Source organism: Solanum dulcamara, chromosome 7 (assembly GCF_947179165.1).
Source record: "Solanum dulcamara chromosome 7, daSolDulc1.2, whole genome shotgun sequence".
Lineage (NCBI taxonomy): Eukaryota > Viridiplantae > Streptophyta > Magnoliopsida > Solanales > Solanaceae > Solanum > Solanum dulcamara.
In genome coordinates this window covers 1,262,450-1,285,259 of record NC_077243.1, presented here as the reverse complement: position 1 = coordinate 1,285,259, position 22,810 = coordinate 1,262,450, and the positions used below count along the sequence as shown (strand labels likewise).

The window sequence follows — 22,810 nt, the reverse complement described above, 5'->3', positions numbered from 1 at the left end:
AAGATAAGTGTTAATCCTTGTGTAGCAGTTAATCAAACAAAGAAAAGTTTACCTATTTGTATGGAGAAGGGAGAACAGAACAAAAAAGTAACTAATAATGAGCCCGTTTGGATAGACTTAAAAAAGTAACTTTTATGTATGAAGTGCTGAAAGTTATTTGGGAAACTTACCTAAATATATAATATTAAGAAAATATTTACCATTTATAGCAATAATTTTTTTTTCACTCAATACTTATAATACATTTATAATACAGTTTTAATACATATTGCAGAGAACTATTTATAAAACATATACAATACAAGTTTTATAGATGGATAATACATTTATCACATACTTTAATAGACTTATAATACATTATGTCAGTTTCTTACTACACAAACATAATATATATTTTAAAACACTTATAATATATTTATATTGTATGCATAATTCACTTTTAATACAAGTGTAGATTTATCATAATATTGCTATGTATTGCTATAAATTGTAATAAATAAAAAATATCGTTAAAATCAGTAATTAATTTTTAAAAAGCACTCAATTAAGTAATTTTTCCAAATTATTTTTATAAATAAGCAGTTGAGTGTTTGGAGAAAAGTGCTTAAATGAGGAAAATGATGTGAATTTTAGGGTTAAAAGAATAAAAAGGGTAGTTTGGAAATTTAGTTAAAATATAAGGGATATAAAAGTAATTTCCATGGTCAAAGAAAATGACTTTAAGCACTAGAAAAAAAAAGTTAGGAATCCTAACTTTTCATTTTTGACTGACTTTAAGAACTTTATGGCTTAAAGTTAGCATTAGGCAAACACGTCCAAAAGCTAAAAAGGGGCTTTAAGTTGGTCGCGCATCCAAACGGGCTCAATATCACTATGCATACCACAAGAAATACTGCATACAATTGCTTGATTTCGTTGTCCTTTCGAGGTTCTGTATTTTTATTTTTTCTATTGAAAAGATATATGATGTTCAAATTGTGAGTTATTGATACAATAAATTATCATAGTTATCGATATATAATTAATTTGCTCTTTAATTATTTTACATTTAATCTTATTATAATATCAAAGTAAGAAACATCAATCAAGGGATCAATCTTATAATGTCATAAAATTACATGCTTCTTAATATCTAATGTTATTTGTATTATTGTAGTAACCTGAAAAACAATTATAACAATTATATAAGATCAAAATCAAAACATTATGTTAGAAGCAAGAAAAAAGTACACAAGGTACATTGAATGTTATTTGACATAAAAATCTTTTAAGCAAAATTTGAATGGTTTTTTCTTTTTCTTTTTATTGTAAATTAAGTTTTTTAATATTATCCATGATGGGTGGTTGAAAGATATTAAATCTATGGTTTTAGTTTCCTCTTTGTTTTTTTTTATAATTTTGCTAAAGTGATAAACATGAAATATTGTTAGTTAGCATTTGTGTATAGGCTGAAATTGTTATAAAAGAATAGTTAGATGCCATCGATAAGCATAAATAATTTTATAAAGAAAACAAAAAGGAAAATGATAAAATCAGAAAAATAAAACGTGAGAAAAAGATCATCAAATAATCATCTATCTATCTGTAACGATTTGTTCCCGTCGTTAGGGATAGGCCAATGGGGTCAAATTTATAATTTAATTGGACAGGCTGATAGCCAAGATGGTACGGAGTATTTACGGTTTCGCAAAATCGCATTCGGGCGAGTAAAACCTCCAGAATCGAAGTTGGTGTGAAGGGCATATCCCGTCAGAGCGGGATCTTTTCCGCTAGAGCCGGACAGTCGCGACTTAAATCGTGAAAAAGACGAGAAACGGTCTTTTCTACAACAATCAGTTTCTAAAACCCCAAGAGGCAACCTAGGGTGGTTTTCATTGACTTTCCACTGATTTCCACGCTTAAGGTAAGGTTTTTACTCCCTAGATTCATACTTTGATTCTTAGAAACTAGAAGTATGGGTGATAATCATTGGGGGAGGGTTTGAACTGAAAATCTATGATGGAAAATAGCCCTAGGGTAAGGTTAGGATCATGGGTTTGGCCTAGGGAGTGAAATTGTGTTATATTTCTTGATAGTTAGGCCATTGTATTGATCCTTGATGTGTATTTAATATTTTCTAGACCAAGAACGAGAAGAACGAACCTGGAAAGGGAAGACTCTTGCATTGTAAGGTTGTGAAAGCTTGAATTTGAGGCAGGTAATGGTCTAGTTTCCCTATGTGTTTCATATACTTGTTAAATTGCTTCATGATATGCATGTGTGTATATGAATAGGGAAACATGCTAGATTATGTATGAGGTGATCATTTGCTGGCATGTTATTGTGACGAATCTGTTCTTGGTGGTATAAATATTGTAAACATTAAATGTTCTTGTGATTGTGATATTTTGGGATCGGGTGTCACGTTCCGGCACAAAATTGATTGTTGTAGGTCCCTTGAGAGGACCCTTGTGTGAAATTATAGTATGCGGAAGACTTTGAATTGTGATGTTGAGATGTTGTTAACTTATTCTGTATATGTATATGCCTATTGTGTGGAATTTACTTGTCTATGATCTGTTTACTAGCTAACCGCGTGATCCCTCCAATACACCATTGTTTTTGGGTACTGATACTACTTTTGCTCTGCCTTTTATTGAGTACAGGACATATTTAGCTGGTTGCGAAGAGACTTCATCTAGAGGAGTGATCGTGTTTTCGAGTTCAAGGGTGAGCTGTTACTTCAGGCTACTGTGGACTCTATCGTTGTTCTAGTCCTTTTCCTTTTTAGGACTTAGGTGTTCAGACAATGTTTCTATTTATTATTGGTTTCTATTTGGAGTTGTACTCCTATTCTAGACTTGTTAGTTTTAGAATTTTGGTACGATGACCTTCAGTTCTTAGAGGTGTTTAATTTCGCACATTTGAGGTTTCTGAGTTTATGGGAACTCAACACTTATCTTTGATTTAAAACCTGCTTTCGCATCTTTAGGCTTGTGTGCACATTGTGATTATTGTTGTTGGGCTATTAGAATGGTTCTCCCATCGGAGAGTTAGAGTGGTGCCTATATATATATATATATAAAAGAGAGTAGTTTGCACGTGGTTAAGCCAATTAGCAAGCTATAGAAAGCTAAGTGGCAATTTTTAGGACAAAAATATTGTAATAGAAATTTTGAATTGAAAAGTCTAAATTACTTAAATTTGAAAATACTAGGCTTTTAGGTAGAATTTTTTTTTTCATTATCTTAATTAAAACTAAAATCTACAGCTGTAGAGTTCTAAATGAACTCCAATTATTTCATAAATTTATCTAAATGAACTCCAATTAAATAAAATATTATTATTATTATTATTATTATTATTATTATAAAAACAACAAGAACAACACAATAATAATAATTATTATAATAATATTAATAAATAATAGTAGTAGTAGATTTTTTCACTAATAATAATTTTATCTTCAAAATCATGATTTTGAATTTAGGTTGCTTACGTGTACTCAACTTTTTAATTAATGTTATTTATTTTTTGGGAAAAATAATAAACAAAAAAAGAAGATAAATGATCAAAAGAGAAAAAAATGTAGGAAAAAAAATGTTTCATTGGTTTTCAAATATTTTTCTCAACCCAAACCTATAGTTTATAAGAAAAAATATATATTCTATTTTAAAAATCAAGGATAAGGAAGAGTAATAAAAAAATCTTTATTATTAAAAAAATAAAAATAAAAAAGATCTTTTTTAATAAATGATATGATATTTAAATTCAAATTTAAATAAAATTTGAGTTGGAATAAGATTCTATCTTCTTAACCTCTACTATATATAATATTAATCTTCATTCTCTTTTTTTAATTGATCACTAGTGAACTTATTCGCGCGATTAAAAAAGATTATAAGATGTCAATAATTTTATTAAAATATAATATAGATAGAAGAGATATTTATAATATGTGCGCATATATATATATATATATATATTCCCATAAGTTGTTATTTTGGACCCCAAAAAATTATAAACTTATGATAATAAAAAATATATATATATAAAATATAAAACAAAGAAAATTATGGAGAGAACATACAATAAATAAATTAATTAATTAAGCAACATCATTCTTATGATCTTAATCATTAAAAAATAGAAGAAGAAAATATGAAATTAAGGCACAAATTTTCAAACTCTTGTCTACATTCATTCCCACAAGCCGATCACTATTCAATAACCTTTATTTTATTATTCAAGTCAAACTAAAAAATGAATATAAGAAGTACGTACCAAAAATATAATAAGTCTAATATAATCATTTCTACACAGTCTTACAATGTCTTTATTTGTAGGACTACAATATGAATACCTACATAACATCATAACTATCAATTATTTTAAGATATTTTTATTCTTCACGGAGGAAATGAAAGGTCAAAATAATAAATATTTAATCTTTTAAATTTTACCAAAAAATAGGAATAAGTAAAATAGTACATTTTAAGACATTTAAGATTTTACAATAAAGAATATAAATGAATGCAGGATAGTAATTAACACATTTTTTCAAATAATAATAATAATAATAATAATAATAATAATAATAAAAACAAAATATAATTATAGTAAAAAAAAAGGTAAATAGAATTCTAAGCCAAAGAAAGATTTCGATTCTATCCACTCATTTTTGTTGTTTCATCTCTTATTTTTTTATTATTATCTAAATAAATATTCATATTTTTAATTTTGTCTCTATCCTTTATTTTCGTTTTTGTTTTATATTTTATTAATTATTTTTTTCTTCTTTTTCTCTTTTTCTTGCTCTATTCTACTTATCAGTATTTTCTGATAGTAAGAAAAATGCATCTTCCGTAGAATCTTAATCATAAGAAAATAAATGAAAAAAAAATAAAAAATCAATGTGCAATATATACCTATTAATATTATTTTTTTTACTATTTTTTTTTTTTAAAAAAAATGTTTAAATAAAACATAAATGGTTCTTCGAAACTGCAAAAACTATCATAAAAAGGTCGTATTTCAATATTTAAATATATATTCATTTTTTTAATCTATCAATAGTAGTGTTTGAACCTTGATAGTAATTAGCATATTATTGACACTACAATAATTAATTTCTGTCTAACGAAGGTACAAACAAACTACACATACCTTCCAAACTTTAGAAATTACATTGAAAGAACACAATATACACATACCTTCATAAAGATCTCAATCATAAGAAAATAGATGGAAAAATAATAACAATGAATCAATACACAATTTTTGAGTTCTTGTCAACCTTTCCTTTGACTAATTAATCAACATCAAAGAGTCTTTTTTATTGAGTAATGCTTTACTACCATAATAATACAAGGAAAACACGACTTCAAATATGAAATAAAAACGATAACCTTGAGTAGGGGTTTCATGAAATTAAAAGTTATGAATTTATATGGACAATAGTATTATTGAATCTTGGTTAGTAGTTATTATTATTACACACGAAGTTGCAATAACTAATTTGCATCTAAACGAAAATACAAACTTTAATAATAAAAAACTATAAAAATTCAAATTAAAGAAGTTACATGGAGAAAATTACACAAACACACACATCTTTCCTGGGACTTTATCATAAGAAAATAGATGGAAAAAAAGAATATAAAATAAGTGCTCACGTTTTGAAGCACTTGGCCGACGTACTCTTTGACAAATTAATCAACATTCCAGAGTCTTCTTCATTGTGTCAAGTTAAAGCATGAATTTGATAACAGAATAATACTACAAAGAACAATGAAATATAAAAAATAATCTTGAGTTGGAATTTTATGAAACAAAAAACTTGTGATAACCGAATAATACTACAAAGAACAATGATATAGAGGACAATGTAACTTGGTTCAAATGGTGTATAGAATTCGAATATAAAAGAGTGTAACTATTAAAACGAAAAGTACGAAAATGTGACTTAGAAATCCTATACCAAACAAATCCGAGATCTCATTAGATATAGAATATGTAACATTTGTTGACAAATTTATCAGTTCAAATTTTATATTTAATTATTTTTGAAGTTTTTTAAAAAATATTGAATTATTTTTTTGAATTTCTCACCCGATATTCAGAACGAACATTAAAGTCCGACTAAATTCAAATTCACGCCAAAAAATCTCATATTTGGGATTAAAGTAATAACATATTGCAATAACAAAGATAAAATAAACAACATAATTTCAATCAACATTCAAACATCAGAATCTGCATAAACTTAACGTTATTATAGCTCTATTCTCATATGTATGTTAAAATCGAAAAAAATTATACAAAACTTTCAACATAATTATAAAAAAAACTAATATCGTGGCTGATTATAGCTAGATAATAATATTTTAATATTAAATTGTGTATTCATTATTTTAATTTAATATCCTCAAATAAATAAGTTAATGATTAAAATTATTGTTATTATAATATATTACTAATTAGTACATAATACATCTTATTAAATATTTTTAATATTAAAAGTCAAAAAACAATTTATAATATATACTAGTAGTTTCCTAATATCTCTAAAGTAAACCCATTCCATATTGGAAACGGTTTATAGTTTCCTAATATCACTTACGTAAACCCATTCCATATAGGAAACGGATTATAGTTTCCTAATATCATTAATCCCATTCCATATAGGAAACGGATTATAGTTTCCTAATATCATTAATCCCATTCCATATAGGAAACGGATTAATTACGATTAATATATATACGTGAGGGTGGGGGACATCACAATTCACAGCACAAAAAAAAAAAATAGTTAACAAAATACTAGGTTTTCAAGTAATATTAGCTAGGTCGTGTGGAAGTTAACATGAAGATCACCATGGAGAAAGAAGAATGGGAATTGAATCCTAAAAAACTCACAGTCAAAAAACTCGTTGGCTATGGAGGTTTTGGATTAATTTACAAAGGCTTTTACAATGGAAAAGAAGTCGCAGGTAAGTACTAACTCTTCGATGGGTTCAATGTTTATGATTTATACTATTGTTATTATTTTAATTATGGATTCAAAAAGTAGTATGCATTTATCAAAAAATTGGTGACTTTTAATTAATACACATTCTTTCGATGAATTTCAGTTAAAATGTTTGATTTTGGAGATGAAAAGAAGAATTCAACGGAAGAAAAAAAGAAATTGATGGAAGATGTATTCATGCAAGAAGTTTCTATTTGGTGCACTCTTGAACACTCCAATATCGCCAAGGTACATATCTACTTAATTAATTTCTCTTTTTTCTTATAATATTGATTATTTGTTTATTTACAAAGTAAAGTTTCCATCTATTTAAGCATTTATTCTCCAAAATTCTCCTTTCTTTTCTTATTGAAGCCTATATACAAAATTAGCTGAATTATATAAATTTTGTGCAGTTTATTGGGGCTATAAAGAAGGAGAACATGTCAGAAATAAAAATGAAGTGTCAAAAAGGTTCAGTAAATGGATGTTGCCTTGTTGTGGAATATGTTGGTGGAGGAACTCTTAGATCCTATCTTTCAAAATACACAATGAAGAAGAAGCTGTCTTTGGATACTATAGTCCAACTTGCAATGGACGTTGCTAAAGGGTATGTATATTCATCTATCATCTAAATTGATACACATATTAAACCATAGGTTAATCACATGTTAAATTATATGTGGAATTATTATTTTACTAATAATACGTATAATTACAGATTAAGTTACCTTCATTCGGAAAAGATTGCGCATAGAGATGTGAAGACTGAAAATTTACTTCTTGACAAAACTGGAAGAGTGAAGATAATTGATTTTGGAATCTCTAGTCAATTTTATTCTCTTGGCTTGAATTATCCTCCTATGATGGTTGGAACAACGGGCACTATTGGTTACATGGCTCCTGAGGTACGTACATCATATATATTTCAAATATTCTTTATCAATTTTATTTTTGCAATCGTCTTAAACATAAATATTAAGTAAACAATCTGTGCATTAATCAAGAAGTTAAAACGGCTGTATGCAACAGAGCTTAAAAAGGCATCCATTAAACTTCTCTTCCTTTGTTAAATAAAAGTAGTAATTTATCTTTTACTCTTTCATCAGGTTTTGAGCGAACCGTCGTATGATCACAAGTGTGATGTCTATAGCTTTGGAATTTGCTTGTGGGAGATGTACACTTGTTTAGACCCATATCCAGAACACATTCCTCGTAGTAAAATCTCACATCAAATTTATAAGGTACTTACTCTCTTTTCATCTACTTGTTAGTTCATTAAAAACTCGACGTGTTTTATATATGTATATACTTCATTCAACGTACTGATGAGTTGTTTTGGAAATATATATCAGGATCGAAGACCTGAGATACCTAAATGTTGTCCCACAGCATTGTCAGATATAATGAAGAAATGTTGGGATGTAAAGCCAGAAAATAGGCCAGAGATGAAGCAAGTGTTGCACATGTTAGAAGGCATTCAGACAAGTAGACAAGGAAGAAAACAAAAACATATGTTTTGCTTTGCCTAAAAAGACATATGAACAGAGGAATTCATCATAATTGGCGAGCTCAACATCACAGCCAAGGGCGATGAACAAAACAGAAACAAATTCCAGCAAGAGGCAAGCTTAAACGAAGAACCAAAAGCACAGAGCAGACAAAAGATGAAGGAGGAGATACATACATAAAAGAGACAACCAGATCTGCTAAAACGAATATAGATCTTTTTATGTATAAATGGCCCAAAAAATTAATGTTAAATGGCTCAAAAAACTTGGCTCAAAATTGTGCCACAAATGTAGAAAGACAATACTAACCTTTTGCCTCCAAAATAAAGTTACTATTTTCAAAAATCTAAAAGTAGGTGCAATGAAATTTTTTTTGGCCAAAAGAATTTTTTCCTATTGTTATTACTTCCTTCGTTCCTTTTTAGTTGTCATGTATACCATAAATATTTGTTCTAAAATAGTTGTCTTTCGTTCCTTTTTAGTTGTTATCGTTTAAATTACAAATAGAAAAATTATTTTCAATAAACCCTCAACTTAAAAAAGATAATAATCCGAAGCAAGGTTGCAAGAAAATAAGATGGCAAAATAACATGAAGCAGCTGATATTAACAAACAATTTATCAAAAACTTAATTAACAGTATTCTTTTAAATCCCAAAACCATAGGCTATATACTACATTCCTACAACCTGACTTTGTCTGCACATGCTACTTTCAGCTAGTACTATAGCAAAAGAAAATTAAAAACAGTGCATTGAATGGTACTTATCAGCTTTCCTTTTATATGTGCTTGCTTCCCAGGTTTGGTTTCGCAGTTCTTACCTCAAATGTTAAAAAAACCAAAAATAAAAGTATGTTTAATTATTGGCTCCTCATTCTTTCTTTCCTATTTATTGCAACTCATTATTCAATGCTGATGCTGCAATCAGCTGCTCTTACTTCACTTGGTTCAACTTTTAGCCTAATGCTAAAAGTCAATGAAAGGCTTCATTTCTTTGGATAGATAAATTCAGAAACCCTTGCAAGGTCCAATAGAAAATCAAGCTCTTCTTTTTGGATAACAAGAAAAACTTTTTTGGTCACAGTGCTTCCCAGTGGGTGGAGCCAGAGTTTCAATAAAGTGGTTTAAAATATGAAAAGTAAAAAGAAATCAAAATGAGTTAAACATATAATTTCCGTCTTACTTGGCTGCGCCCCCGGCGCTTCCCTATCCATGAAAGTAGTTAACTACTCATACATTTTATTATGTACTATATAAGTTCTGTTCACTAACACAAATTAAGATTTCTTTTTGGTACTGAATCACCCAGACATTGATTCTATGTACTTATTTCTTGAATTTAAAACTGAAAAGAACTAAAGAAAGATTTTCCTTCTTGTCTAGTTCCAGAATATGACCAAAAGGGGGAATAGGTGGCTCTGCAGTCTAGGCACCCACAATTTTCCACTGTTAATGAACCTGCTATTTCTATAGGCTGCTGTATTCAGGTTTTACTCAGAACCTAAAAAGGGTACTTCCAGTTTCATTTCAAGATTTGAAGCAACGTGTACATAGAGGAACAAGAAAGAAAGAAAATAGATAAATCATAAGGTGAATTGAGTTGTCAAAATAAGACTAGTACAACTAAATCCTACTACATATAATTTAAGAAGAAAAAAAAATTGAAAGAAAAAGTTGTGAAGGTGTAGGCTTTTTTGGGCAGAAAGATGCAGGATAAGAGTAGTATCACTTGTTTGAGAAGTAAAGATTTCGTTTTTACCAATACAACTTACAGAGAGGCTTAGAGAAATCCAAGAAGCTTTGGAGGGATTGCTTTTTGGGAAATGGGAGCTTGACAATTTTGAACCACCTCTTTTTCCTTTGCTTCCTTTATATAGCTATGATGATATGGACATCCTTTGAAGTGAACCAAATGATCAATCTCCAATTATACTAAATCCCCTGAATTTTTCCTCTCTTTCTCTTTCAGACTTTCATTGCCTCATTTATACAAACAGTTGGTGTGCAAGTAGAAAATGAAGAGTAAATTCTACTGTTTCGTCCTCATCACATTCGCACTCTCCTTATCCTGTGTTAATAGCAGACCATTGACATCAAATCATCAACCTCTGCACAAAAATCTGAGCACAAATAAGGTAACTCTCTAAATCCTTTGCCTTTTGATTTCTCTTGTTTCGCGATTTAGCGCATTCAAATGGAGTACTAAACAAGTTGTTCTTCTTTTCCAATTTAAGGGAAACATGAGCATAGAAGGACAAAGACAAGTGAAGGAAGCTGAAGAGATGAAGATGATAGGATCAAGTCCTCCAAGCTGTGAGCATAAATGCTATGGATGTATGCCTTGTGAAGCCATACAAGTACCCACCAACACAGGTCGAGTGGGAGTTCAGTACACTAATTACGAGCCTGAAGGATGGAAATGCAAGTGTGGCCCTGCATTCTACACTCCTTAATCTGTTCACGCGCTGTAAAAAGCTCAGCCCGTGATGAGGAATTTCAGATCTCAACTTCTAGCTAACAAGAGAGGAATTTATCGCTTGGATTTAGTCTTAGACCAAATTGTATGAGTTTGATGTTGTATAGTGGCATTAAGAAATTTTGTTGTGTTGAAAAGAAAAGAGTAAGGGTGGTTTTCATGGATGGTTTAAAGAATTAATCTGATCGAATTGTTTGATATTTATTAATGTCTTTTGTATTTCATACTAGAAAAGAAAAGGAATATTTTAGTGAACTTCATGCATATATAAATGCCTGAAGTATAATCATTCAATTTTTCCTTATCAATAATCCTCCTACTTCAAAGAAATCTGACGAAATTTGGCCTTAGTCGAAGTTTGCTTGCTTACATATAATCTAAAATTCAACTGCTCCATAAAATTGCACGTTTCTTTTTTCAAATGAGTTGTTTTTTAATTTTTGTCTTTGGCTATCGAACTTATGGTTAGTGGGGCCTAAATTTTTTAGAAATTAAAGTCACGCTTAAATATAATTTATGAATATTATGATACAAAAATATAAATTTTAGAAATCATATGGGCTGGGCTTGGTTGAACTCTCAAAAAGGTTTATCACCCTTCATCAACAGCCCAATTTTAGCCTTCACCGAAAATATTTATACTAATCCCCCAATAGTTTCCAAATCTGACGCGAACAGCTTCAAATCAACAAGAGTTTTTCCTCTAGTGAATCGTTGTTTCATCAATGGCCGGTTTCCTTCTAAATTACGTATGTAATCTTCCTCTTGTTCTATTGTACTTTTTATTTGGCGTAAGATTTAATTCTTCAAAAAAGAAGTTTACATTTTTTGCAAGATCCGATTTTTCAATGATCAATTGTGTCTAATCTTCTGTTTTAGTGATTTAGGTTTCTAGTTTTCGTTATCATTATTGGGTTTCCACTGATGTAAACAATCATTTGTTAGCTATTACCTTTCGATTTTTAAGAATTAGATCTCACTCGGTACAGAAGCTCATATCGCCGTTTGATTCATAGAAATTAGTCAATTAATGATACCTGTTCTATTAGTGAATTTGGAAATTGCGTGATTGTTTGATTGTGTAGGATTCTTGTCCTGTGGTGAAGAACATACTTCTTTTGGACTCAGAAGGAAAGCGTGTAGCTGTTAAATATTACTCTGATGACTGGCTGACAAACAGCGCTAAGGTTGCCTTCGAGAAGTCCATTTTCACCAAGACTCAAAAGACAAATGCTCGGACTGAAGGTATTGGGACCTCTTCTTGCTTGAATGATCCTTGAACTAGTTTTAGTATGTTTTTGTGGAATACCGTTGCATTTGCTTTCTGATATAGTGAAATTCACAACAAGTTACATGCTCGCGTGACACACAAGAACTAATAGGGCCAACATTTTAGCATTTTACAACTAGTGCTGTTTTTCTTTTTGCAACTACGTATTTTCATGGAATAAGAAAGAAACCCTGAACGTGACTTGAATGCTTTTTGTTGAGTTTTTCTATTTAGAATGTGCTTAAGTTGTTTGGGCTTACCTTTTGAATTCTGATCTGCAGCTGAAATAACAATGTTTGAGAACAACATAATTGTTTATAAGATTGTGCAAGACCTCCACTTCTTTGTCACTGGAGGTGATGATGAAAATGAACTAGTGTTAGCCACTGTTCTTCAGGGTTTCTATGATGCAGTTACACTTCTCCTAAGGTATTTTTAGTGACACTCTAAAACTTCTCCTCGATTTCGGGATTGAGATCTTTTGATCTGTGTAAATTTTCTGCCTAAACCAAGTGCAATTGTTTCAGGAACAACGTTGACCAGAGGGAGGCCCTTGAGAACTTAGATCTTATTCTTTTATGCCTTGATGAGATTGTGGATGGAGGGTAAGTCAGTGGTTCTTTAGTAGTTGTAGTCTAGCATGTTACTGTCTTTGGCTTTCCCCAGCATTTCAGTTCCCATTTTTTTTTTGTTGTCGTTACTTCGCCTTCTTTGTTTAGTGTTCTGCTGCTGCTAAAGAAATTTCATGTTATTCTTTCCAAGATTAAACAAAACTTAGTGTAGTGAAAAAGTAAGTGCAAATAAGAATTTAGCCTTGGAGTTAATGAAGTTAGAAGAGAATCCTCTGTGCAAATATGTGTTCAGACTTTTAACAGGAGACACCATAGTAGTTACTCTTGTATTGTGTCTTAATTTGTTGCATAGATAGATAACAATTTTCTATTTGCGAACTGCCACTGGCACAGGAGAATTTTTCAGCTATCAAAGGAAAAAAAAATATAACAAATTCATAAGTATTTTGATTGTGATCTAGTTCTCTTGTTAGAGGATACTTGTATTGGTCTCAGACAGTGGCAAAGCCATGATTTTCACTAAGGATTATCAATATATAAAGAAGTAAATACGCATGAAATTTTGGAGACAACATATAATGTATATACATAAATTTAAAAAAAATTCCTAGTTATGCAGCATAATTTTCGGCAAAGGGGTATCAACAGATACCCCTTGAATGTATGTGGTTCCATCGCTGGGTCTAGATATCTTGCTTTTACAAGGTAGATTATTAACATCTAGAATTACTGTTAAGTTTCAAGTATCATATTCATCCTATTAACCACTTTGAATTGTTGCCTTCTGTTCCATATTTTACAATCAACATTTACTTAGCTTTTTTGGTGCTTGGAATGTATGCTTGCAGGATGGTACTTGAAACTGACGGTAACATTATTGCTGGAAAAGTTTCCAGTAATAACATGGATGATGGAGCACCCTTGTCTGAACAGGTGAGCGACATATTCTTTCTATTGCTGAATCTTACTTTAATCATGTGTATGTGTACTTATGTAGAATCTCATATCTTTCCTTGACTTCATATAAACTTCCGTCGGAATTTTATGGGTTATAGGACAGGTAAAATAACAGGCTTAAAAAGTAGACACCGTAGAGTAATCCATCCATCCCTTGCAAAGGTCTGAAAATCAAGCCCTTCCGGATCTACAATGTTGCTTAGGCTGAAACTTAAAGGGGCGAAGCAAATTTTGTAGTGAGCCAATGTTTTAAGATATCTCATACTCTTAAGCGTAGCTAGAATAATTTTGCAGTCGTTTCCTAAACAAGGTTTGTAGTTAGAACTCTCCTAGATTGTCCCAAAATGCTCCTGCGCCTTGTTTAGCTTATAAAGAAAAAGCAACTGTCTTGGTAGTGTTCACAGTAAATTCATTTTCTTGTTAGATTATACACCCTCCGTGACTCCGTCCCAATTTAAGTGTCTTAGTTTGACTAGGCACGGAGTTTAAGAAATAAACGGAGACTTTTATATCTTGTGGTCTTAAATTAAAAATGTGTGGTCTTTAAATCTTGTGGTCTCAAGTTTTCCATGTGGAATGTTGGAATTGAAAAACTTACTTTGGGACAGACCAAAAAGTGAAGTACGACACTTAAATTGGGACGGAGGGAGTAGTCAGTTTTCGACAACAACTATGCCTTAATCCCCCCTAGTTAGCTTGTTAGCATGAATATCTTGTACCATGGCCTTTTTTAATAATAAGCTATTGCATATTAAATCAGTTGAAAGAATCCAAAACCAAACAGTAAATCTATCCAATGGCTGAACTGATTTTCAAGATTTAAACAACTTAATTATTTGAAATGAAATGTTCATTATCTCTTGATTCTTTACCAGCTGGTGTTTTAAGTATCTAAAAGGAACCACATCAGATGTTGCCAGCTTACACTTGTTTATGCTGAGTATTTCTTTTATCTTAATGTGTGCTACAATTTTCAGACAATATCTCAAGCATTGGCAACAGCGCGGGAACATTTGACAAGATCACTTCTCAGATGAACATTTTCTTTTAAGTTTGGAGAGAGCAATTATTTTTTGACGTAATTCTTTATGATTATATACATATATATATATATATATATGTAGTTATTTTTATTTCAGATGGTGATGGTTGCGTATTCTTAGTCTCAGTTTTTATACCATTTATAATGTTCTGTTGCCTGTATTATCTCGTAAGTGGAGGCCATCCTTTATGCATTTTGGATCAACATATGAATTTCTGCTTCTTTAATCCTTTTCCTTTTACCTTGCTCAAAGTTAACAAATTGTTAAAAAAGGTAGTTCATTGCACTAACCTCCCGCTATATTGCGGGGTTTGGGGAAGGTCTATTATATGCAATTTTATTGTGCATTTTTGCAAGAGATTATTTCTTTAATAGGAGTAGTTTATATATCTATGTTAGTTTCTAGATGTCTAAACTTAGTTTACTTCATACAATTTCGAACACATCATAAAAAAATTCTTCAAAAACGAAACATATTTCGAATCAAAATATGTTCGTTGCATCCAATGGATGATAAATATGAAATTGTAGCGGATGCCATGAAATAATGCAAACTTTGGAGATGGAAAATACACTAATAAACATGGAGTGGTAGGACTATTTATTATAGGAGAGATTCCTGAATAAACTTATGTAATTCTTTTGGTGCTTGACGACTAAAAAGTTGTTGTTTCGAAGAATTTTCACCTTCGTTAGAGAAATAAAAGAATACAATTACTCATAAATAGTATGCACGTAAATAAACAGAGAGGAGAGAAAGTAACAAATGATAATAAAAAGACCACCAAAAGGTTACGACAGAATGAATACCATCCGTTTATTTTTGCTAAGAGATTTTAAGTTTGAGTTATGAAAATTAAAAAGAAAAAATTGGTAGGGGTGCACATTTTCTCCGGTCATACGTTCCGATTAATCGTGATTTCAACATAGATATCGAACATCATGGAAATAATAAGTACTTGTGAAATTAGTGAGGAATTCAATTATTAAAAAATAGCAGTAGTAATAAAACAAAAAGGGAGAGAGGCTCCGTGAAATACTAGGATTAGTTGGAGAGTTTAGGAGGGAGAGAGGACTTGAATTTCTTGTCATTCCTAATTCTACGTAAAAACTTATCTCTGCATTCTCACGTTGCAACCTCCGTTTCTTCCTCTCCCCAATTCTCTTCTTCTCTCTTTCCTTTTTTTTTTTTTTTTTTTTTTTTTTTTTTTCACTTTTCCTGCTTCAGGTAACTTTTTTGTATTTTCACTTTTCTCTGTTATGGGCACGTTAAAAAAAGAAAAGAAAAAAACTTCATAATGTATTTCCCTCAAATCCCATATTGTGTTATTGTGGATTTTCACCTTTATTATGTTACTCGTATAATATATGCCATTCCAATAGCTGAATATTTTGTCATTTTGCATCATTCTCATATTCTCTTTCAATGAGGGGGCCATTCTTGTTTGCGAAACAACATGGGGTTCGCCTTTTGGTCAAGCTCGTCCCTAGTGCGGTTAGTTTGCAAGTTATTGCACAAAAGCGGGGTTTACCTATGAGTACCCAAGGGTAGTAGTGCGAGTTCCATTGTCATAAAAAAAAAATGTGGGGCATTCTTTTCCTGTGAAATATTTGGTTAATAGATTTTCAGCTCTCAAAAATTTTGATTTTATTGATCTGTGGAGTCAAAATTTTATTTCGATTAATTGATGCCAAAAAAATGATGTTTTTTTTGGATGTTTTCAGGTTAAGTAAATCTCAACGTCGTTTAACTTGAGTTGTGGCTTAAATACATCTTGTTATGATGTTGTAGTTCAGTTAAGCATGATGCTCGGGCCGTATAATTGTGTTGTTGAAGGCAACCTATAGTTGTGTGTGTTGAATTTTTTCATGTGGTGGTAAAGAATGGCTGGAGGTAGGATAAGGGCAAAGATCCGTAGGAGTAGTATTTACACATTTGGTTGTCGTAAACGGCCACCTACTTCTGAGGAAGAAGGCCCTCATGAGTTAGGACCTGACTCTTCAAGAATAGTCCATTGCAACAAACCCCAACTCCATGAAAAGAAACCTCTCAAGTATTGCACAAATTTTATATCCACTACAAAGTACAATGTCATCACGTTCCTACCCAAGGCCTTATTCGAGCAATTTAGGCGTGTTGCTAACTTGTACTTTCTCCTGTGTGCAATCCTAACACTTACAACAGATCTTTCGCCATTTGATCCATTTAGTACAGTGGCTCCTTTGGTATTTGTTGTTGGTTTGAGTATGGCGAAGGAAGGATTGGAAGATTCAAAGCGATTCCTACAAGATATGAATGTAAATCGTAGGAAAGCTAGTGTACATTCGACAGATGGTGTGTTTGAAGATAAGCCATGGATGAAAGTCCGGGTTGGAGATGTCCTGAAAGTGAAAAAAGATCAATTTTTTCCATGTGATTTACTTCTTTTATCATCTAGTTACGAAGATGGAATTTGTTATGTGGAAACTATGAACTTGGATGGAGAGACAAACTTGAAGGTAAGAAGAGCTTTAGAGGTTACCTTACCCTTGGATGACGATGAGGCTTTCAAGGAATTTAGTGCGACCGTAAAATGTGAAGATCCCAATCCCAGCCTTTACACTTTTGTTGGCAACCTTGAATATGATCGTCAGGTTTATCCTCTTGATCCTAGTCAGATTCTTCTCCGGGATTCAAAGCTTAGGAATACTGGTTATGTCTATGGAGTTGTAGTATTCACTGGTCATGATAGCAAAGTTATGCAGAATTCTACAAAGTCTCCTTCAAAGAGGAGCAGGGTTGAATTACAGATGGACAAGATTATTTATCTCCTTTTCGGCCTCCTTCTCTTGATATCATGTGTTAGTTCCATTGGTTTTGCCTTAAATGTAAAATTCGACATGCCAAAATGGTGGTATCTGCAACCTTTTGACAATACCAATAATTCAACTGATCTAAGCGAGTCTGAGTTGTCTGGCCTTCTGCATTTGCTCACTGCACTTATTTTGTATGGTTATTTAATTCCCATATCCCTCTATGTCTCCATTGAAGTCGTGAAAGTCCTACAGGCATCATTCATAAACCAGGATATCAGTATGTATGATGATGAGACAGGAACTCCTGCTCAAGCTCGTACTTCAAACTTAAATGAGGAGCTGGGGCAGGTTGATACAATCCTCTCGGACAAAACTGGCACTTTGACGTGCAACCAAATGGACTTCCTGAAATGCTCTATTGCTGGTCTTCAGTATGGAACACGTGCTAGTGATATAGAACTTGCAGCTGCAAAGCAGTTGGCAGAGGACATGAGTGGGCAAGATCTTGAACCTTCGCAGACAACTAATGGTGGGAATGTAGGAGTCCAATTAGAGACCGTCGTCACCTCTAAAGATGAAACAAACGTGAAACCTGCAATAAAGGGGTTCAGCTTTGAGGATAGCCGCCTTATGAAGGGATGTTGGATGAAAGAACCAAATACAGATGTCATCTTGCTTTTCTATAGAATACTTGCAATTTGTCATGCTGCTATTCCCGAGCAAAATGAGGAGACTGGAGGCTGTAATTATGAATCAGAGTCTCCAGATGAAGTATCATTTCTTGTTGCAGCCAGAGAATTCGGTTTTGAGTTTTTCAAAAGAACTCAATCAAGTGTTTTTGTAAGAGAAAGATACCCTTCTTTTCAAGATCCAATTGAAAAGTAAGATCAAGGTTCAAAACTCCAAAAGTTGCCCCCAAGAATTGCATTACCCTTGTTGTACACTTACATTTTGGTCCATTTACTCCAGGGAATACAAAATTCTTAATCTTTTGGACTTTACCAGCAAGAGAAAGCGAATGTCTGTTATTATTCGGGATGAGACTGGCCAGATTCTTCTCTTGTGTAAAGGAGCAGACAGGTCTTTCTTTCATTACCCTTTTTTATTCTCATTTTTATATCCTGCATCTCTCAAAGTTAGTGATTCAAGTCATTCTGCTGTAAAACATACTGTCAACACGAATGTCTTGTTGTCTGCGTGAAGTAGGAAATATCAAAAGGGATGAATTTCCATTGCTTGTGCTATTTGTTATGTTTATCAATGTATCCTACGGTTACCTGTCTTGCTTAAATTTTAAATTAAATGTTGTCTATTTGGATTATGCAGCATCATCTATGATAGATTAGCAAAGAATGGAAGGAAGTTTGAGGAAGCTATGACAAAGCATTTGAACGAATACGGGGAAGCAGGGTTGCGTACTCTTGTGCTTGCCTACAAGAAACTGGATGAGGCGGAGTACTCAATTTGGAATGAAGAGTTTACTAAAGCAAAAACTTCAATTGGCGGGGATAGAGATGTTGTTCTTGAACGTGTATCTGATATGATGGAAAAGGATTTGATCCTTGTTGGTGCTACGGCTGTGGAGGACAAACTACAGAAGGGAGTATGTTCCTTTTATTATTGGAACTAGAAAATGGAAGTAGATATATTTCCCTTCACTGTCCTTTTAACATATGTTTTCACCAGGTTCCTCAGTGCATAGATAAACTGGCACAAGCTGGTCTCAAGATATGGGTACTGACAGGTGATAAGATGGAAACAGCCATAAACATAGGGTACGCATGTAGTTTGCTTCGACAAGGGATGAAACAGATATGCATAACAACAGTGGATGCAGACTCAGTGGCCCAAGATTCTAAACAGGTAGGTTTGCTGGAATCAAATAGTGGACATTTATTAGTATCACTCGTGACAGCTTTCCATTTATTTATTACTGATCAGGCTACAAAGGAGAACATTTTGAAGCAAATCACAAATGCTTCCCAGATGGTCAAACTTGAAAAGGATCCTCATGCCGCATTTGCTTTGATAATTGATGGGAAAACATTGTCTTATGCATTGGAGGATGATACGAAGCACCAATTTTTGAATTTAGCTGTTGATTGTGCTTCGGTCATTTGCTGTCGTGTCTCTCCTAGGCAGAAGGCTTTGGTAAGATAATCTCAAACTTGATTTGCTTTTTCAAATCTATCACAGATATTTCTTCTTCCATAAGTGAACCTATTCATACTTCTCAGGTAACTAGGTTAGTGAAGGAGGGAACTGGAAAAATCACCCTGGGAATTGGTGATGGTGCAAATGATGTTGGGATGATTCAAGAAGCAGACATTGGTGTTGGCATTAGCGGTGCAGAAGGAATGCAGGTTGGTAATGCGTGTAAAGGGTTTTTGCCTTATTAATCTATTAAAATCAACTTTACATTCTTCTTGGGACTATAATATGCATATACGAACAATTCTTGCATCAATCTTGAGGAATGGAACAAGGTCATATTTTCCCCTTGGCGGGTGTATCCTCTTGCTGTAACTGTGCTTAAATGGTTATCAGCTTCTTGCAGGCAGTGATGGCTAGTGACTTTGCTGTTGCACAGTTTCGGTTCTTGGAGAGACTTCTCGTTGTACACGGGCATTGGTGCTACAAACGAATTGCTCAGATGGTAATTGATGTATATCTGTTTCATTTTATGCACAGAACATGAAATACATTTGTGGCCTGGCCTCATAACATAAAATTCCCTACATTACTTGGATCCTTTACATACTTCATCTAATCTGCACCATAATCTTCTGTATGCAGATATGCTACTTCTTCTATAAAAATATAGCTTTTGGCCTCACACTCTTTTACTTTGAGGTTTACGCTGGCTTTTCCGGACAGTCAGTCTATAATGATATGTATATGATTCTATTCAATGTGCTTCTTACCTCATTACCTGTAATTGCACTCGGAGTATTCGAGCAGGATGTGTCCTCTGAAGTTTGCTTACAGGTAAGTGAGTCCTTTGGCAATAACCTCTTCTCGGAGTTCCTATCTGTTAATCTATTAAAACCTTTAATGCCCTCTGCAGTTTCCTGCACTGTACCAGCAAGGACCCAAAAACTTGTTCTTTGACTGGTATAGAATACTTGGGTGGCTTAGCAACGGTATCTACACCTCCCTTGTGGTTTTCTTCCTCAACGTTTTATTCTTCCATAATCAAGCCTTCCACTCTGAAGGCCAGACTGCTGACTTGGCTATTCTTGGTACTTCAATGTTTACCTGCGTCATCTGGGCTGTCAACTGCCAGATCGCGCTCACAATGAGTCATTTCACATGGATACAACATGTATTTATCTGGGGGAGCATTGCTGTTTGGTACCTATCTGTTGTTCTCTATGGTGAGATATTCCCAGATTACGCTAAATATGCCTTCAGAATCCTGCAGGAACACTTAGGTCCTGCTCCAATCTTTTGGTGTACCACCCTCCTAGTAACTTTAGCCTGCATTTTGCCTTACCTTGCCCACGTAGCTTTCCAAAGAGCGTTTCATCCAAGGGATCATCACATTATTCAAGAAATCAAGTACTATAAGAAAGACGTTCAAGATGAACGTATGTGGAAGAGACAGCAAACTAAAGCAAGACAGAAGACGAATATCGGTTTCACAGCCAGAGTAGATGCCAAAATTAGGAATTTGAAAGGAAGGCTGCAGAAAAAGCATTCACAGATGGAGTAAACATAAGTCATAACTGTGCATTGCTTTATCTTCTTTTCTTCCTTTCTCCCCATTTCGATTACTAACAGAAATGGAGGTTGGCCATTTCCAAATTTTTCCCCTGGCCCCTTCTGACTTATTTGTAAAATTCATTTTTTTTTTCTTCACAAGTATAGTGATCAATTAATGAGATCATTCATTAGCTAGGAAGTACTTACTGTGAACATTGCAGTGTACAATACTTATACATCCTTGTAAAATTATGAGAAATAGCTAACACACATTTCTCTTGGTTTCAAAGTCAATAATTTATAAAATTCTCAACAAGTTGACATGACTAATTATTGAGCCAAATACTAATTCAAGATCAAACTACCTAATCCATTTACTTTGTATACATATAGCCAACTTATCATTAAAATATAGTATGATATATTGGAATTGATGTTGACAAATTAGATAATAATAGAACATAATGGTATCAAATGATCCATAATAACAGTTAATTGGGACTAAGATCTAGTAGTTATATATTGTAATTTGTAAAGCATATATTATATTTGGTGTTTGTTAAATGTTTTCAGTTTTCATCACAACTCCTTAACAAGTTGGTTTGAATGGTTGTTAACTTGTTATATTAGGTTGTATTGTATCGTATTGTTAATTTAAATCTTAAATGATGGTTCGAGGAGAAAAATAAAGTTATGATTTACGATTCAATATTGTTAAAACAAATACTGATTCATTCTTATGACGAAGATAATGTTCAATGTAAAGGATAAAAGAATCATCTATATAAATGTGAAGTGTAAGTCTCTTTAAGTAAGATTCTGTAAGGTCAATTTTCTAGGTACTAATAAAATCAAGTTATATTTATGCTGAAACGAACAAAACAATGAAACACAAAAACAGTTAAAATGTTGATTGTGTGATTTATAATTGTCTATGTATACACTAAAATTCGATGGTTTACATATATTAAACGGGAAAGGGTCAATTATACCCTTATTGCTATACTTTGGGCCAAATATGCCCTTGAATATAACAGAGTGCCCTTCGTTATACTTTAGGGCCAATTATACCCTTATTGCTATACTTTAGGGCCAATTATACCCTAATCGCGTGACTCGCAAATATGAATTCTAGATGAGTAAATTTTTCTTTGAACTTTTCGTAGTAAACACTCATGTCTCATGTAATAGGTCAATCAGTAGATTTAATATACGGAAAAGGGTCAAAATTACCTCTGAACTTTGAAAAATAGTTTATGCATGCCCTTCGTTATACTTTAGGGCCAATTATACCCTTATTGCTATACTTTGGGCCAAATATGCCCTTGAATATAACAGAGTGTCACGTGTCGGTCTCTCAGTGGTCAACTTATTTTCCCTTTTAAATATGTTTTTTTATTTATTTTTAAATCTGTTTTTTATTTGTTTTTAAATCTATTTTTAAAATTTATTTTTTAAAATCTATTTTTTAAAATATGTTAATTTTAAAAAAG

At 32.5% G+C, this 22,810-nt stretch overlaps 3 protein-coding genes across 3 annotated transcripts; all 3 read left to right on the top strand.

The window, feature by feature from the left end:
• Nucleotides 1–6,742: 6,742 nt before the first annotated feature.
• LOC129896148 (serine/threonine-protein kinase STY13-like) lies at nt 6,743–8,904 on the top strand. Its single transcript, XM_055971981.1, has 6 exons — nt 6,743–6,971; nt 7,113–7,237; nt 7,405–7,598; nt 7,710–7,896; nt 8,098–8,232; nt 8,344–8,904. The coding sequence occupies exons 1-6, from the start codon at nt 6,845–6,847 to the stop codon at nt 8,518–8,520; spliced, it is 945 nt and encodes a 314-aa protein (XP_055827956.1). The 5' UTR covers nt 6,743–6,844; the 3' UTR covers nt 8,521–8,904.
• A 2,679-nt stretch (nt 8,905–11,583) lies between these two features.
• On the top strand, nt 11,584–15,028 carry LOC129896677 (coatomer subunit zeta-1-like). The gene is made up of 6 exons (XM_055972616.1): nt 11,584–11,724; nt 12,061–12,220; nt 12,527–12,674; nt 12,773–12,850; nt 13,666–13,750; nt 14,752–15,028. The coding sequence occupies exons 1-6, from the start codon at nt 11,701–11,703 to the stop codon at nt 14,809–14,811; spliced, it is 555 nt and encodes a 184-aa protein (XP_055828591.1). The 5' UTR covers nt 11,584–11,700; the 3' UTR covers nt 14,812–15,028.
• A 1,310-nt stretch (nt 15,029–16,338) lies between these two features.
• Nucleotides 16,339–21,647, top strand: LOC129896712 (probable phospholipid-transporting ATPase 4). Its single transcript, XM_055972664.1, has 10 exons — nt 16,339–16,400; nt 16,542–18,493; nt 18,582–18,692; nt 18,939–19,215; nt 19,299–19,475; nt 19,554–19,763; nt 19,850–19,975; nt 20,170–20,268; nt 20,409–20,600; nt 20,680–21,647. Exons 2-10 carry the CDS (start codon nt 16,701–16,703, stop codon nt 21,325–21,327), a joined length of 3,633 nt encoding a protein of 1,210 aa, XP_055828639.1. The 5' UTR covers nt 16,339–16,400; nt 16,542–16,700; the 3' UTR covers nt 21,328–21,647.
• Nucleotides 21,648–22,810: the final 1,163 nt, after the last annotated feature.